The sequence below is a fragment of the Mus musculus genome, chromosome 18, assembly GCF_000001635.26.
Source record: "Mus musculus strain C57BL/6J chromosome 18, GRCm38.p6 C57BL/6J".
NCBI lineage: Eukaryota > Metazoa > Chordata > Mammalia > Rodentia > Muridae > Mus > Mus musculus.
In genome coordinates this window covers 45,677,667-45,696,237 of record NC_000084.6, presented here as the reverse complement: position 1 = coordinate 45,696,237, position 18,571 = coordinate 45,677,667, and the positions used below count along the sequence as shown (strand labels likewise).

At 39.9% G+C, this 18,571-nt stretch overlaps 1 protein-coding gene and 1 long non-coding RNA gene across 5 annotated transcripts in view; one reads left to right on the top strand and one right to left on the bottom strand.

Annotated features, from left to right (window-relative positions):
* The window catches only part of A330093E20Rik (RIKEN cDNA A330093E20 gene), a 361,774-nt gene extending 349,023 nt beyond the window's left edge, over positions 1-12,751 (top strand). Inside the window, exon 4 of the long non-coding RNA NR_040342.1 lies at positions 10,680-12,751. This is a non-coding gene — a long non-coding RNA (RIKEN cDNA A330093E20 gene). The remainder of the gene's footprint in view (positions 1-10,679) is intronic.
* Kcnn2 (potassium intermediate/small conductance calcium-activated channel, subfamily N, member 2) overlaps positions 10,351-18,571 on the bottom strand; it is a 417,138-nt gene continuing 408,917 nt past the window's right edge. For 2 of the 4 annotated variants that reach the window (XM_030250331.1, XM_030250332.1), the window contains 3 exons: positions 15,757-15,765; positions 13,098-13,167; positions 10,351-10,963 (listed from right to left, as the gene is read on the bottom strand). In XM_030250331.1, the coding sequence (XP_030106191.1) occupies positions 10,676-10,963; positions 13,098-13,167; positions 15,757-15,765 (367 nt within the window). In that variant the 3' untranslated portion in view covers positions 10,351-10,675. The remainder of the gene's footprint in view (positions 10,964-13,097; positions 13,168-15,756; positions 15,766-18,571) is intronic. The other 2 variants (NM_001312905.2, NM_080465.2) reach the window with 1 other exon arrangement.

Here is an 18,571-nt window from a genome sequence, read left to right as displayed (position 1 = left end):
ATATTGAACAGCAGCACTACAAAGCATCCGTCACAAGAACATGCAGGTTTTTCTCCTTTGCTTAACAAATTAGTAAAAACCAGCCCAGAATGGATTCTAGTAGTGATGACAGTGAGATGAGAGATGTCTATTGCTCTGTCCCTGCTCCTGTAGACTCCAGTCAATACCCTTCCCATAAGAATTTTGTTAAATAACCAGATGAATTGTGTTATGCAGTGGAATGACAGGACAGTTCAGTTGGAACACAGAAGTGACAATAGTATGTCATTATGTGCTGGGAAAAGTTGGAGCTCAGGACCCACAAGGATGGATTTAGAAAAGGAATTAAGCCCTACTGTCCAGCCTTAGGTGACCTCTACCGCACATTCTGGTTATACTTCCAGAATCATACTTATGAATAGATTAGAGCCACAAATTAGAGATGTGAAGCATCCTGGTGATATTCCTTCTGGTTCACAGTAGCAAGAGGATACGAAAATAGATGTACTAATCCAGAATTTAGAAATTTGTTTCAAAAATTAATTATATAGGTAAAGGGAGGGGATTGGATTTATATCCTGCATTCAATAGTGTTAGGAGCTACAAGAAGAAAGGCAGATAATGAGGATATTTAATCCTTGTGGCCTTATCTTGAACATAGTAATTAAAAATAACTCCTGAGAGGAGGCTCCACTCCCAGGTTCTCTAGCACGCCCAGGATCTTAGGATCAGGGGTGAGTAGAACACAACATTTGTTCCAACACCACCAGAAGTAACTGGGAACAGAAGGATCCAGGGACACAGGAACCCCGCCCGACCAGTGGCTTGGGTTCCTACCAGTCTGCCTTAGTTTACCTTGGGTACAAGCTCAGCAGCCAGGACCACAGACCCCAGAGGAGGCTCCATTCTCAGCAGGTGCTCTAGCATACCCAGGATCCCAGGAACTTGGTCACACCAGGATCTCAGGGTCTCAGAGGCAGCTTGACTCCAAGGAACTCTGGCACACCCAGAATCTCAGGATCACAGGATCCCGAAATCACAGGATCACAGAAACAGCTGGCTTCTGAGGAGTTCTGACTCAGCCAGGATTACAGGAAGGACAGGCTCCAGTCAGATATAGCAAGGGCAGGGAGCACTACAGAAAATCAGATGGTGGGAGGCAAGCATAAGAACATAAGCAACAAGAGCCTGCTGAGAGGAGCCTGATATAGCTGTCTCCTGTGAGGCTCTACCAGGGCCTGGCAAATACAGAAGTAGATGCTCACAGTCATCCACTGGACAGAGCACAGGGTCCCCAATGAAGAAGCCAGAGAAAGTACCCAGGGAGCTGAAGAGGTCTGAAGCCCCATAGGAGGAACACCAATATGAATTAACCAGTACCCCTAGAGTTCCTTGGAACTATACTACCAATCAAAGAAAACACATGGTGGAGCTTGTGGTTCTAACTATATATGTATCAGAGGATGGCCTAGTTGATCATCAATTGGAGGAGAGGCCTTTGGTCCTATGGAGGCTCTATGTCCCAGTATAGGGGAATGCCAGGTCCAGAAATGGGAGTGGGTGGGCTGGGGATCAGGGGGAGGGGGGAGAGGATAAGGGATTTTTGGAGGGGAAAGTAGGAAAGGGGAAACATTTGAAATGTAAATAAAGAAAATATCTTTAAAAGAAAGGAAGGAAGGAAGGAAGAAAGGAGAAAGGAAGAAAGAAAGGAACAAAGAAAGAAAGAACATAAGCAACAGAAACCAAGATTGCTTGGAATCATCAGTACCCAGTTCTCACACCATGGCAAATCCTGGATACACCATCATATGGGAAAGCAAGACTCGGATCTAAAGTCATTTCTCAACACAGTGATAGAGGACTTTAAGAAGGACATAAATAACTCCCTTAAAGAAGTACAGGAAAACACTGCTAAACATGTAGAAGTCCTTAAAGAGGAAACACAGAAATCCCTTTAAGAATTACAGGAAAGCACAATCAAACAGGTGAAGGAAATGAACAAAACCATCCAAGATATAAAAAAATGGAAATAGAAACAATAAAGAAATAAAAAAGGGAGACAACCCTAGAGTTAGAAAACCTAGAAAAGAGATCAGGAGTCATAGATGCAAGCATCACCAACTGAATACAAGAGATAGAAGGAAGAACCTCAGGGGCAGAGATACTCATGGACCTAACAGTCAAAGAAAATGCAAAATGCAAAAAGATTCTAACCCCAAACATCCAGGAAACCTAGGACATAATGAGAAGACCAAATCTAAGGATAATAAGTATGGAAGAGAGTGAAGATTCCCAACTTAAAGGGCCAGTAAATATCTTCAACAAAATTAAAGAAGAAAACTTCCCTAACCTAAAGAAAGAGATGCCCATGAACATACAAGAAACAAATAGACTGGACGAGAAAAGAAATTCCTCCTGTCACATAATAATCAAAACACCAAATGCATCAAATAAAGAAAGAATATCAAAAGCAGTAAAGGAAAAAGGTCAAGTAACATAAAAAGGCAGACATATCAGAATTACACCAGACTTCTCACCAGAGATTATGAAAGCCATAAGATCCTGGGCAGATGTCATACAGACCCTAGGAGAACATAAAAGCCAGCCTAGACTACTATACCCAACAAACTCTTGAATACCATAGACAGAGAAAACAAGATATTTCATGACAAAACCAAATTTACATAGTATCTTTCCACAAATCCAGCCCTTCATAGGATAATAAATGGAAAATACCAGCACAAGGAGTGTAGCTACACTCTAGAAAAGGCAGGAAAGTAATCTTTCAACAAACCCAAAAGAAGATAGGCACACAAACATAATTCCAACTCTAACAATAAAAATAACAGGGAGTAACAATCACTTTCCCTTAATATCTCTTAACATCAATTGACTCAATTCCCCAATAAAAAGACATAGACTAACAGACTGGACTCATAAACAGGACCCAGCATTTTGCTGCATACAGGAAATGCACCTCAGTGACAAAGACAGACACTACTCAGAGTAAAAGTCTGGAATAAAAATTTCCAAGCAATTGGTCCGAAGAAACAAGCTGGAATAGCCATTCTAATATCATATAAAATGGACTTTCAATCAAAAGTTATCAAAAAGGATAAGGAAGGACACTTTATTCGGGTCAAAGGAAAAATCTTCCAAGATGAACTGAACATATATGCTCTAAATGCAAGGGCAGTCACATTCATAAAAGAAACTTTACTAAAGCTCAAAGCACACATCACAACCCACACAATAAAAGTGGGAGACTTAGTACCCCACTCTCATCAATGGACAGATTATGGAAACAGAAACTAAACAGAGACACAGTGAAACTAACAGAAGTTATGAACCAAATGGATCTAACAGATATTTATAGAACATTTCATCCTAAAGCAAAAGAATATAGTTTCTCCTCAGCACCTCATGGTACCTTCTCCAAAATTTACCATGTAATTGGTCACAAAACAGACCTCAATAAATACAAGAAGATTAAAATAATCCCATGCACCCTATCAGATTTCCTTGGACTAAGGCTGGTCTTAAATTCCAACAAAAACAAAGGAAAATACACACATACATGGAAACTAAACAATGCTTTACTCAATGATAACTTGCTCAAAGAAGAAATAAAGAAAGAAATTAAAGACTTTTTAGAATTTAATGAAGATAAAGACACATCATACCAAAATTTATGGGACACAATGAAAGCAGTGGTGAGAGGAAAACTCATAGCCCTGAGTGCCTCCAAAAAGAAACTGGAAGGAGCTTACACTAGTATCTTGACCGCACACCTGAAAGTTCTAGAGCAAAAAGAAGCAAATACACCCAAGAGGAGTAGACGGCAGGAAATAATCAAACTCGGGGCTGAAATCAGAGCGGAAACAAAAAGAACTATTCAAAGAATCAACCAAACCAGGAGCTAGTTCTTTGAGAAAATCAACAAGATAGATAAACCCTTAGCCAGATTCACTAGAGGGCACAGGAACAGTATCCTAATTAACAAAATCAGAAATGAAAAGGGAGACATAACAACAGATCCTGAAGAAATCCAAAATACCATCAGATCCTTCTACAAAAGGCTATACTCAACAAAACTGGAAAACCTGGACGAAATGGACAACTTTCTGGACAGATACCAGGTACCAAAGTTAAATCAGGATCAGATTAATGACCTAAACAGTCCCATATCCCCTAAAGAAATAGAATCCGCCATTAATAGTCTCCCAAACACACACACACACACACACACACACACACACACACACACACACACACACAAACAGGACCAGATGGGTTGAGTGGAGAGTTCTATCAGACCTTTAAAGGAGTACCTAATAACAATACTCTTTAAACTATTCCACAAAATAGAAACAGAAAGTACACTACCCAAGTCATTCTATGAATCCACAATTAAGCTTATACCTAAACCACACAAAGACTAAACAAAGAAAGAGAACTTCAGACCAATCTCCCTTATGAACATTGATGCAAAAATACTCCATAAAATTCTTGCCAACTGAATCAAACAACACATCAAAATGATCATTCAACATAATCAAGTGGGCTTCATCCCAGGGATGCACGGATTGTTCAATATACGGAAATTCATCAATGTAATCCACTACATAAACAAATTCAAAGAAAAAAACCACATGATCATTTCATTAGATGCTGAAAAGGCATTTGACAAAATTCAGCATCCCTTCATGTTAAAAGTCTTGGAAAGATCAGGAATTCAAGGCCTATACCTAAACATAGTAAATGCAATATACAGCAAACCAGTAGTCAACATCAAACTAAATGAAAACTTAAAGCAACCCCACTAAAATCAGGGACAAGACAAGGCTGCCCACTCTCTCCCTATCTATTCAACATAGTAATTGAAATTCTAGCTAGGGCAATTAGACAACAAAAGGAGGTCAAAGGGATACAAATTGGAAAGGAAGAAGTCAAAATATCACTATTTGCAGATGATAGTATACTTAAGTGACCCCCAAAATTCCACCAGAAAACTCCTAAAGATGATAAAAAACTTCAGCCAAGTGGATGGATATAAAATTAACTCAAACACATCAGTAGCCTTCCTCTACTCAAAGGATAAACAGGCTGAGAAAGAATTGGGGAAATGACACCCTTCACAATAGTCACAAATAATATAAAATACCGTGGTGTGACTCTAACCAAGCAAGTGAAAAAATCTGTATGACAAGAACTTCCAGTCTCTGAAGAAAGAAATCTAGGTTCTCAGAAGATGGAAAGATCTCCCATGCTCATGGATTGGCAGGGTTAATATAGTAAAAATGGGCCAGGCAGTGGTGGCACATGCCTTTAATCCCAGCACATGGGAGGCAAAGGCAGGTGGATTTCTGAGTTCGAGGCCAGCCTGGTCTACAGAGTGAGTTACCAGACAGCCAGGGCTATACAGAGAAATCCTGTCTCAAAAATACCAATAAATATATATTAAATATATGGCCATCTTGCCAAAAGCAATCTACAGATTCAATGCAATCTCCATCAAAATGCCAAATCCTTCATAGAGTTAGAAAGAGCAATTTCCAAATTCATTTGGACAAAAACCTAGTATAGTGAAAAATGTTCTTAACAATAAAAGAACTTCTGGGGGAATCAGCATCCAGGAACTCAAGCTGTATTACAGAGCAATAGTGATAAAAACTGCATGGTATTGATACAGAGACATTTAGGAAGATCAATGGAATAGAACTGAAAACCCAGAAATGAACCCACACACCTATGGTCACTTGATCTTTGACAAAGGAGCTAAAATCATCCAGTGGAAAAAAACAGCATTTTAAACAAATGGTACTGGTTCAACTGGTGGCCAGCATGTAGAAAAATGCAAATTGACCCATTCTTATCTCCTAGCTCAAGTCCATGTGGATCAGGGACCTTCACATAAAACCAGATACACTGACACTTATAGAGGAGAAAGAGGGGAAGAGACTCAAACACATGGGCACAGCGGAAAAATTCCTGAACAGAACACCAATGGCTTATGCTTAAGATCAAGAATTGACAAATGGGACCTCATAAAATTGCAAAGCTTCTGTAAGGCAAAGGACACTGTCAATAGGACAAAAAGGCAACCAACAGATTGGGAAAAGATCTTTACCAATCCTACATCTGATAGAGGGCTAATGTCCAATATATACAAAGAACTCAAGAAATTAGACTCCAGAGAACCAAATAACCCTATTAAAAATGGGGTACAGATCTTAAACAATGAATTCTCAACTGAGGAATACTGAATGGCTGAGAAGCACCTAAAGAAATGTTCAACATCCTTAGTCATCAGGGAAATGGAAATCAAAACAACCATGAGATTCCACTTTACACCAGTCAGAATAGCTAAGATTTAAAACTCAGGTGACAGCAATAGCTGATGAGGGTGTGAAGAAAGAGGAGCACTCCTCCATTGCTGGTGGGATTGCAAACTGGTACAACCACTCTGGAAATCAGTCTGGCTGTTCCTTAGAAAATTGGATATAGTACTACCTGAGGACCCAGCTATACCACTCTTGGGCATATACCCAGAAGATGCTCCAACATTTAATAAGGACACATGCTCCACTGTGTTCATAGAAGCCTTATTCATAATTATGAGGAGCTAGAAAGATCCCTGATGTCCTTCAATAGAGGAATGGATACAGAAAATGTGGCACATTTACACAATGGAGTACTACTCAGCTATTAAAAACGATGAATTCATGAAATTCTTAGGCAAATGGATAGAACTAGAAAATATCATCCTGCGTGAGCTAACCCAATTGCAAAAGTACACACACACTAGGCACTTACTGATAATTGGATATTAGGCCAAAAGCTCCAGATAACCAGGATACAATTCACAGACCACATGAAGCTCAATAAGAAGGAAGACTAAAATATGGTTGCTTTGGTTCTTCTTAGAGAACAAAATACTCACAGGCGCAAATATAGAGATTAAGTGTTGAGCACAGACCAAAGGAAAGGCCACCCAGAGACTGTCCCACCTGGGGATTCATCCCATATATAGTTACCAAACCCAGACAATATTGTGGATGACAAGAAGTCCATGCTGAAAGGAGCCTGATATGGCTGTCTTTTGAGAGGTCTTGCCAAAGCCTTACCAATACAGAGATGGATGTTCGCAGCCAACCACTGGAGTGATCGTGGGGTCCCCAGTAGAGGAGTTAGAGAAAGGACTGAAGGAGTTGAAGGGGTTTGCAACTCCATAGGAAGAACAACAATATCAACCAACCAGACCCCCCGCCCCCTGAACTCCCAGGGACTAAGCCATCAACAAAGGAGTATCATGGCTCCAGCTGCATATGTAGCAGAGGATGGACTTGTCATGCATCAATGGGAGTTGAGGTCCTTGGTCCTATGAAGGCTGGATAGATGCCCCAGTGTAGGGGACTAGAGGGTGGGGAGGTGAGAGTGGGTGGGTGGGTGGGTGAAGGAATATCTTCATAAAAGCAGATGGAGGGAGAATGTGATAGGGTGTTTCCAGGAGGGAGGGAAACCGGGAAAGAGGATAACATTTGAAATAAAGAAAATATTCAATAAAAAATAATTCTCAGCACTGAGAGACCAATACCAGGCTCTGTAAAACTCTATAGATATGTGTCTTATACTATCCATTCTATATATGGGTAGGAGGTTAGATCTAAATGATGAACATTTTTCGAGAGTATAGGAGGAGGCAGAGATAAATCATGAATCCTGATTAGAGTCTACTTTATCATGTCAGTCTTTTCTCAAGGCTGGACAAAGTTTAAACAAAACAAAACAACAAAACCAAGAGGGTCAATATCAACTCTAAGCAATAGCTTCTTTTTCAGTGCCCGTGCACTGCTTACAAACATAATGGCTGGATCATTCCAGGTACTTTGCTGAAGAGCCTCTTGGAAAACGGCCATGAAGAAAGGAGAAAATAAGGAGAAAGGCACTGAAGGTTTCCAAGTTGAACACCACTTATGCATTTGGCTTGTCTTCACTTCCTTTTTTTCCTAATGGCTAGCATAGACACATTGTTTGCATAAGAAAGTCGGGGAAGTTACTGAAGAAGAAAGTGCCTGCAATTTATAATGATATACACTGATTATAGAGAAAGAGGGCAGAGAGTGGCCAGCCAAAAAAGCAACAGAACTCAAAATGTTACTGAGTATTCTGAAGTGCGCATTGCAGACGTAAGACTCTCTAAGGATTCCACCATTTGAAGGGAGATTTGATAATGCCACATAAAAGGAATTTAAGAAAGCAGGACCATGACAGGCATGTCTTTGGAGTGGATGGGTCTCTTGCCTCTTTTAAGTTGTGACTATTTTGCATTAAAAAAATAGGAAAGATAAGTCTGTCAGTCTTCATATGCTTTATACAAAGGGATATAAAGGTGAGATTAATTTGAAGCACAAGAGAGTACCCAGTCCAGAGAGTGATGGTGAAGAGGAAGAAAATGGGCAGAACACAACGCAACCTAAATTTAAGCTCCCCTTTTCTTTTTCTCTCCACAACAAGGGAAGCAATGTATTATTTTTGCTACTCTCTTGGATTGCCAACTGATCAGCAGAGTGATAATTAAACTTAATTATGTCGAGTCTGATTTTAGTCACCACAGAGGTAGAAAACACAAGAATTAACTACATCAATTACAAGAACATATCGTCTTTTCAAAAATGTTCTCCCTTTTTTTCAGTGTTTGTACCAAATATTTGCTATATTCTTGTATGCGATCCAAAAATATACAAAAAGACAGTTTAAATGCATCTATGAATGAGAAATCTTGATGAGGTAGGATGTTGACATTTGTTTAACTCCACAGCATGTATCCATAAGCAGTGTTATCCTCTCTCTTTAGAATTAAAAGGCCTTCCAGGCCTTGTCTTATCCAGCATAGATGTAAATATATAAAGAGAAAAGGACTGGTTTAAGCAACTCTGGATAGTTAGTAGATAAGCAGACTTCCTGCTGTCTCAAATACTGTACTTGGTCTTAGATGAAAGCTGATTTTTTTTTTTTTAAATTATAGAGATTAGAATGGGAAGTTGTTTTTTTTTTTTGATTGAACTATGCAAAGCAGATGAAATACATAACTCCAGCTTTTGTTAGAGAAGAAGATAATAATGCTTGAAACTCCCAGCACGGTGAGCTTGACCGCAGAGGAGACAGGACATACAGTTAGGAGGTGAAACTCCCAGCACTGTGAGCTTGACCGCAGAGGAGACAGGACATACAGTTAGGAGGTGAAACTCCCAGCACGGTGAGCTTGACTGCAGAGGAGACAGGACATACAGTTAGGAGGTGAAACTCCCAGCACGGTGAGCTTGACCGCAGAGGAGATAGGGCATACAGTTAGGAGGTGAAACTCCCAGCACGGTGAGCTTGACCGCAGAGGAGATAGGGCTACAGTTAGGAGGTGAAACTCCCAGCACTGTGAATTTGACCGCAGAGGAGATAGGCCATACAGTTAGGAGGTGAGCATAAGAACAGACTTTTCTGAAATGAATACTTTTCAGGCTCTGACCAATGTAAGCAAGTTGTCTTCAGAGTGTGTAACAGAGGCCGTGATTCGTCACGGTGCACTGGCCCTGTCACTTCATCTCAGTTCTTCCAGCAGGGTCTGGGAAACAACTCTATGTGAGAGAATTCCATGTGGTCCCCTCAGCCCACTCTTTTTAAACTTAGTTTCTTCTTATGGGGACTTTGCACTGCACTTGCAGCCTTAACTATCCAGCTCCCATCCCCATATCAGTCTTGATATAAATATGGACCATTTGTGACATTTACCGTATGTCATTAATAGAGTCCAAGAAAGGACCATATGTTAGGAAGGGATGGGTCTTGCTCATATATATTTATTATTCTGATGGCAATCTACATACTGATATATAGATATGTGGATAGATGTGTCTATGGCAAATACCGAAGAGTATTGCCTGGGGCTTTCATGGTAAATGAAGTAGGAAATTGGAAACCACTAGTTTAGCCCCGAAATGATGCAACATGAGTTCAGAGAGAGTGACGTCCTTTGGTAGTTCTGTCGTGTATATTTGCTTGTAAAATAGGAATGATCATCCAAACCATCTCTTCCCCTTGTTTGCAAATGTCCTGATACAATTGTCCATCTTTCCAGATCATTTGGAAGCAAAGTACACAAAAATAGACTGTCAACTGAAAACAGGGTGGGGGCAAAAGTCTTGCTATTAATATTTCAGGAAGGAAAATCCTCACAAATCAGAAGTAGGACAGTTTAGTCTTTTTCACACCAGGAGAAATTTGGGAAATCAAAATTATCAACATGGAACAGATAACATGGTACCCTAAAACCAGTGTGAGTGGTGCAGTTATAGAGACAGGAAGAGACCAAACAAATGTGTGCAGAAATTAACTTTTTTTTTTATTATATATCATATAATGTAGTAGTAAAGTTTGTTTGAAGTGCATGAATAAAAAGTTAGTGAAATTACAGGAGGAACAATCTATATAGCAATAATTGGTGCATTCCCTGTGCATCTGAAAGAAAAAAAAAAAGAGTTTTCACTCATATTTTGGCCTAAAACTTAGTGTTCAGGTTCCCAAGATTCTGACATCAGAACCCGGATAACGCTGATTAGAACCATAGGGGCTTTACAATAAAAGCTAAAATATTGACCATATGATGGCAAAAAGTCTTATTTTGTGGTTAACTTATTCTCTTCTAGCTACTCTCTGATGAAGTTGGTGGCGCTGTGGAGGAGGACCGCCGCCTCCTGGACGAGGACCGGGAGCGCTCAGCATTGTAGGAGACATGCTTGTCGTAGTTCTCCATCTGTGTCTCAATGAAGTCCCTTTGCTGCTGTCTGATGGTCTGGCTGATTAGCCCAGGGAGGGCATGAATGCTACCAATCAAAGTCTCTAGTTTTGTTTCCAGGGTGACGATCCTTTTCTCAAAGTCTTCACTCCTTTCATTCAAGTCGGAAATCATGTCATACATGATATTCTGGGTCTGGAAAACAAGAATGAGAAGATAGAAACAGAGAAGGAAGAGGCTTAGTGACTTTTGCCTCAGAAGCGAACTGTCAACTCTTCAAGCTTCAGCACTGGCCTCTTGACAGGTGTGTCAGCTAACAGAAGAGTTTAGGTCACAAAGCAAATTCCGTGTATCTACATCCCGAGTATCTACATCCCGCTTTAATCCATGTATTTTTAATGCTGAACTTTAAATGCACGATGACAGACTAGTTGTAATTTACAAGACGGTGTAGTGGAATGACCAGTGGTTTGAGGTAGATTGAGGATAGATGGAAATGTTTCAATTTAATATTTATGTGTGTTCATGATTCTTATACAAGTTAGCATATCAAATTCATCTTTCAACATGGCCAATTTTTATGGTAACAGATTTAAAGGAGGAAAAAATAACATTAAGATGACAGCGAGGTGCAAAAACATAACAGAAGAGTAGAGGTTAAATGTAGGATCAATGGACTTGATCAGATAACTTAGTAATTTAAAGCAATCAATACACATCTTCTGCTGCCTTATGTTTCAAATATCATATCTCTTTTTATTGACTCCAACCCAAAATTTCATAGATTAGATGTAAAATAATATGAACCCTCAATAAGATCAATAGTGGTGGTGGATTCTAAGTTACTAGACCAGGGCTGGGGGTGAAACCCAGTGGTTAAGCATTTGCCTAATGGGCACTGAGCACTGGGTGTGTACTCTCTGCACCATGCAAGTAAACATTTACAGGCCACCTCATTGGGATGGTCTGAAGGACGCATGTGCAATGCTGTCTTTGTAGAGAAAAATGAAGTTATCTCCATCAGAGGCAGTCATGAGTCCGAGTCTTGGTTACAGTTCTTGAAATAGTTACTTGAGGGGATTCCAAGGCTCAGCAGCTCAGAGTAAGGGATAGAAAGGGGTGGCTGAGGGGATGGAGAGATATGCTCCACCCAGTCTACTGCCACCTTTTCCAAATCCCAGACCCCTTGGGCCGCTCGTACTTCATGTCTTTCCTGTTCTCTTTCAGCCTCACAGCTGTTTAAAGATAATAAAGGAACCCACAGAAGCAGCCATTCAGAACCCAGGCATTTTCTTTTGTTTGAGCCACAGACACAGGGAGCGCTAATTTTAGCTTTACTACATTCTTGGGAAAACTGAACAATATCTGGTCATTAGAAAGATACTGAACTCTTACGGCATGCTTTCGCTCGTGGTCGGAGTAAAGATGGCAGTACATAAACAACTCAAATATATTTTACCTTGAATATACCTTTGATGTATATGAGTAATATATGAGTAGCCCTGGGGATGCCAAATGTCGAATTTTCACAGACTACATACTTGAAGATTTAGCAAAAAGAGAATATGATTTATTAAATATAAAACAGGGTGCATATGACTTAGTGTTGCCTCTGCCAAAGCAATTGTGCTAAAAGGCAGAACACATACATACTTCTATTCTAGAATCTCCTTTGGAACTCGCTGAACAGGATGTAATGTTTACACAGTTGATAAATATTCATATTTCCAGAGTGGCTGTTACTTATGGTGGAACAATAAAAAAAAACAGATAAATCTTGTAAATGTGACAAAGAACTAGAAAACTATTAATGCACTTGTTAAAAAGAAGTATGATTGTTAAATAATGGAGAATGCTAGAAAAATGAGTGAGAGAAAGAGAGCGCACAGATTTTAGCTTAGAATATAATTTCTGGGATTTTTAAACCATTCGATTTATATAGGTTTGGGCTTGCTTAAAAATATATAAACTAGAATAAGATTTATGAGTTCTATTTATCTCAGAACCTCATTGTCATGTTCAAGATATAGTTCTGTCCTCTCAGGGAAGAGACTTCATTTCATATTCTACTAAGGGATTTTATGGTATTTCCAGTGTACTCCCCTATGGAAGATTTTATCATTGGAGTTGTATAATGTACATAGGAAATGAGCATATGAACTCAGCCCATATTTTAGAGAAAAAAAATGTTTCTAGGTTGGATCACCCTTTTAGGGTAGTTTGATAGATTTGTTAAATGCGTGGCGGTTTCTTTGGAATTACTGCCCATCACTCTGCAGTGGTCAGTTTCAAAGGATACACCCACAAGGGCTGAGCCCCTCAGCGTTACCTTTGCCAGATCCACTAGGGTATTTGCTTGGTCATTCAGTTTCCTCTGTTCCATCTTCACACTTCTTAATCTAAAAGACAGAATCGGAAGTTAGAAAGGTCCCTCCAGGTCCCCCTGGCTATGTTACTGCTTTCAAAGGGCATGCACAAAATCCACAAGAGCAAGTAACTGCATGGAAAATGCCTTGACTATTTGGGGGGTAAAGTCCACACTGGTTATGTGTCTGGTACAATGAGAAGCATGCTTCCCCGACACGGCAAAAAAGAAAGGAGAGCAAGAGATGAGATGTCCTCAGGACAACCATGTACCAGGTAAGTTGAATTCAGGAAGACTCATAAGGATTTAACCGTATGAGAAAAAGCCAAAACATTCCTTAAAGCCCCAGTATCGTGACAGATAGACATAGGAAGAAATATGCAAAGCAACTGGGATTTCGTCATGTTGAGCAATGGACACCTTCCTATGCCTACGTGACTAGATACAGGTATTAACCCTGTTTAGTCTGAAATGAATTGGGTTAGGCATTTGAACCTGATGAGAACACAGTGATAAGTGAGATTCTTGTTAACAAAAACCACTTTTATTCAACCAGCAGCAAGATAACTCAAAACATATCATTTTTCTTACCCTATTTCCTTTGGCTTTACCTTAAACTGACATTGAATTGGAACAGAGGCCAGACCGTTTCTTTGAGAGAATCTCTTTTAGCTTCTATTGTAGATTTTGTTTTGTTTTGTTTTGCTTTTTATGGCAAAGTATCTGGTAGGTATAATTTTTGTTTTTAAGGTTTTCAGTTGCTTTAATATGTCATTGCAAATATTTGATGGACGGTCACAAGGCCACTCTTTTTCCTAAATGAAAACCCTTACTATTCTTTCACTTATTTACTGTAGTACCATAGTAAATATTTATTACATTATTGTTATATTCAACAAATTAAGAGTTTACAAGACAAAGGTGGGTTACTGTTTCATAAGCCAGCTATCCAAAGTCCATCTCCAAAAAAATAAATCAGTAGCTTTGAGTTATTTGTGACAAAGAAAAATGAAAATCCATGCTAACCTCACTTTGGTTTTGATAATCATTTACTAAGTATGGTTTCAATGAATGAAGAAAACATTTTATACTGTTTAATTTAAATAAGATATAACTACATAAGTGAAATAAAAACTCACAGGGCAAGATTTTACTGTCAGGGAAATTCTCCTAAGATGTTTATAGTACTTAGTGATTTCGTTTTGCACTTAGGACAGTCAGCAAATAGCTAAATCTACTCCACAGAGAAGATACAGCTCCTGCCAGCTCAGAGTCTAAAGGCTGACCACCTGTAATATAGTCTTAAGCAATATAAATTGGTTCGGATTCATCTATCCACTGCTGTTTGTTCATTCTAAACTTGGAACCAAGTTAACTGGCTCCATTGTATGTTATCATGGAGATAAAGTAAGCTGTAGTCTGAAAGAGATCTACAAATACATATTTAAATTCAATATATTGTTGACAGAGTTTTCACTGAGAACCAAGAAATGTTCTAAATCTTAATTTCTACCTTTTGTAAACCAGCAAAAATCAAGCCAAAACCATCCTGACTTTCTGTGTGTCAGCAAGGAGGAGGACAGTAGGAAAGCTACAATGTCAGCTGGGGCCTCCACTCTCACTGACCCCAATTTGACTTTGTTCTTCAAGTATGGGGTGAAGGGTTAGAAATAGGACCATAGCTGGTGCTGGAGGTGTCATTAAGTGACATGCATTGCAAATGAGACCTTAATGCTAAGACATATGGGAAGACAGCTTTCCATAGTTTTAACTCTCAAGAATATCTGGATTATTGCAAGAAAAAGTGTCAGGTAGGCCCTGCCCTGTCTTTAGCTCCTGACACCTGATAAAAATGTTTTTCATAGGGGATGGGGAAGGTCTTGGCTTAAGAGATTTCTAGCCTATGGCTAGAATTCGATATCAGCTTTAAAAATGACAGTTGATGCCATTTTACTTATTACTGTAAATGCTACCTTTTATGACAGGGACTTACACCAAGTTTTCTTTTAAAATTTAATAATGGCCAGAGTTTAGAGCTCTGGACCAGATAGCTCCAGCAATCTATGAATAAAGACTCTTGAGCTTTGTAAAACAGGAGGAGGTAGAAAGCAGTGGTTGGTTAGGTAAATGTGAGAACTGTTTTAAAAGTAGTGGAGCCCAGTGTCCTTCCTTCTGGATTTCCAAGCTACATCTGACAGTAGAATGTTGCCCGTGGTATTTATTACTAATCTAGACAGCTGACAAAGTAACCCTGATTGGAACTCCATTAGCTTTTGGGACTCGTCTTGTCATGTGGTTTGCCTGTCACGGGCCTGCCTTCCTAGACTCTCTGAGATAGAGGAGGGCAGACAGAGACCCTGCTCAAGCTGCAGCTGCCAGAATAAAAGGTGACATGCACATGTATAGTACACTGTTTTTTTTTTTTTTCCACAAAAAGATTAAGAAACAGATGTTGATTTCTTCCTTGTGAACTTCACTTATCACAGGAAAAGATCATGATTTTGGATCACATTTCCATAGCAGCAATCAGACTACCAAAATTCACAAATAAAGGAATCTGCTGGGTGCATGCAGCCAGTAGAGAATTCTGCAAATGTTGAAAGGAACAGCTCACACAACTTACTTCCGAGCTCTATTTTCATTTTGTTGAAATAAAAAGACAAAACAAAAGAAAAGAAACTGTGAAGTATTCCGGAACACAAGATAACATAAGGCGGTGTTCAGTTGTGCACTGGGGGCTCGATTCGTCAGCTGGAAGACCCTGCGGGATCTTGACATTGATTGGCACTAGACAATTCGTCACCATCTTTTGTTGCTACTACACTCTGCCTACCTGAAAGCACTTGGCTTCCTCTTAAACCAGAGTTCAGAAGGAAGAACGTGCATAAAGTCATGTTGGCCTCTTCACACTTGGTGTTCAAGGGAATAATAGGAAATAAAGGCTTAGAGTGATAGGGACAATGATTCCTTGGAAGGGGGAGCAAGTCTTTTCTATATCGGGGGCTATTCAGAATCCCCTCTAATATAAATTATGCACATTAGCTTTTTGGCTCTAGACAAATTCATGTTGATTGATGGATCCATGGTTGAGACAGAAGAATGAAAGAGTTAAAGCTGCTATCAGAAAAAGGGTTGAGAATTAGAGAGAGAACATTTCATGGCATCGAGTGACGATTCAAAAAGACAAACACATTACCTAAAAGAGGGCACTGGCCTAGAGAGTTTAGCATCATCAGAGGCTAGAGAGGTCACTTGCTGGGAAAGTGGCCATAAAATATGGAAAAGAGAAAGAGTTGAGCTAGAGATGGCTGGCTGAAGAGGAGAGAGCAGTGAAAATTGCTCCCAGGGAGAAGCGGAGAGGAACAAAAGCCAGACAAGCTCTAGCAAATGACTTGCGAGTTTTTGTCCAGCTAGGAAGTTCTGCTTCAGGCAGTGCTTGGCAGATGATGCTGAGATACCCCTGAGTCTAAACAGTGGGCAGGGAAGGCCTGGCCCTGAGGAATCGAGCCCTGTGTGCTGTCTTTCAAAATGTTACTCTACATCTTCCAAAATGGAGTTAACATGACAAGTGATTGCGTACCATTAGAATCATGTAGCCCAACCCAGCCCTCCTAAATGAACTTACCCTGCTGTAATTGTTCATAAGCCTCAAGTATCCCCCCCCCCCCACAGCAAAGGAAACCCAGCAATGCTAAAGTCATACATTTCTGAATGTAATTGGATCACATCAAATTCATCTGCTTTGGATGTCCACATTGCATATTTTTAAAAGGTAAGAAAAGGATGAGAATAGGAAATGTCTGATGGAAGCAGAAGAGTAACAAGGGGTGGCTCTGTCACACTGTCCAGAGCAGCCAGCTGAAGAACTCATATAAGCACCTCCCACGTGCCCCACTCATCAGGCTAACATGTCCCATCAGGCAGATTTGCCACTTGTTTTGGGACATTTCATGAAAGCATCTTGCTTCTAGAAAGATTGTTTTCATACTATTTTGTTGAAAAAAAAGAAACCTATTGCAAAGTTAAAAGATTTTGCAGTGAATAAATACCCACATGGTATCCCATACTAGTGTGGATGTACTTATATAACTTGAAGCACATGACCAAATAAATTAAATAGCCACCACATCCACATGGTTCTGGGACTGTATTACTAACTTCGTTGGCACATGCTTTGGAGTTTTTCATTGGAAAATTAATCAAAAAGGCAAATCAAATGTAGCTGTACTTTAGGTATTTTCACCGACAGGCACACAAAATCCTGGAGCAAAGAAGGAGCATGGTTAGGACACATGGACATACTTACTCTTCCTCCATCTTCAGCCCTTTATCTTTGGATGCATGTATCTTCTCATACCCAGAAAGGAAAGTTGTCTATCATACTCAAGCAACATAGACTAGCATGATTTGCTGCGCCTGCTTTAGTAATATTGGCTTAGTGTGTTGAAGGGCTTTGGAGAGCACACTTTCTATCCAATTGAGTCCTTTGGGAAAGTGGCTATCTAGCTGGGCCTTGGAAACACAGAGGAAGAATATGAGTCTCTCTTGGGGCCTCTCTTGTACAGGGAATGAAAGAAAGTACAACCGCCTGGCTGGAGCTCCTGCGTTGGCCCTGGGTCAAGGAAGCAACTGAGCTCCAAGGAGCAAGTTCCTGCTTTGTGAGCCAGCTCTAATATAATTCCCCTCTCTGTATTTTCCATTGACTTTACAAAGAATAATTTTAAAATTCTAGTCTTGTCCTTTCCTTACAAAGCGGGGAGAAAAACAGTTATGTGCCTAATGATGTCACAGAGTTAGAGACATACCATTCCCTTCTTAGCAGAATGCATTGGTGGCAATAGGAAAGCACAAGTGAGTGGCTGCGAGCAGTGATGATAAGTTATTCTACCATCTGTGCAAGGCCTCCTCTATTTTAATTCCGGGATTCCTTGGGTTTTATTTTGACTAACGGGGGTTTGGATTCCCACAGAAGTATGCATATGAACACCACTGTAGGCACACTATAAACATACCAGGGTACCTTAATATCCTAATTAATCAGGGCAGAGGCTGGACCACTGAAAGGTTAGAAGATAAAAGTCTATGTACTCCTCCCAGAAGGTTAGCAGTTCCATGTTGCCTATGAATTAACTAAATGTGTAAAAAACCAAAAAACCAAAAAACAAAAAAACAAAACCCTAGACTCTCAGCTTTCCTGTGTTGTACTGGCTGTGCCAGAGAAGGCTTATCTCGAGGCCCAGGCAAAGCCCTGATATTTACCCACCTTCCCATCATTACCCTGGTATGTTTTACAAGGAAAGCCACTTAATTGTGGCCATGGAGAAAGGGCCTTAAAAGCAAGTCTGTCTGGTGTCACAGTCGGTACCCAAATGAGTAACACTTACAGTGCAGATGATGTCAGCCTGGAGAGAAAGGTCTGTTTCCCAGAAATCATTGAG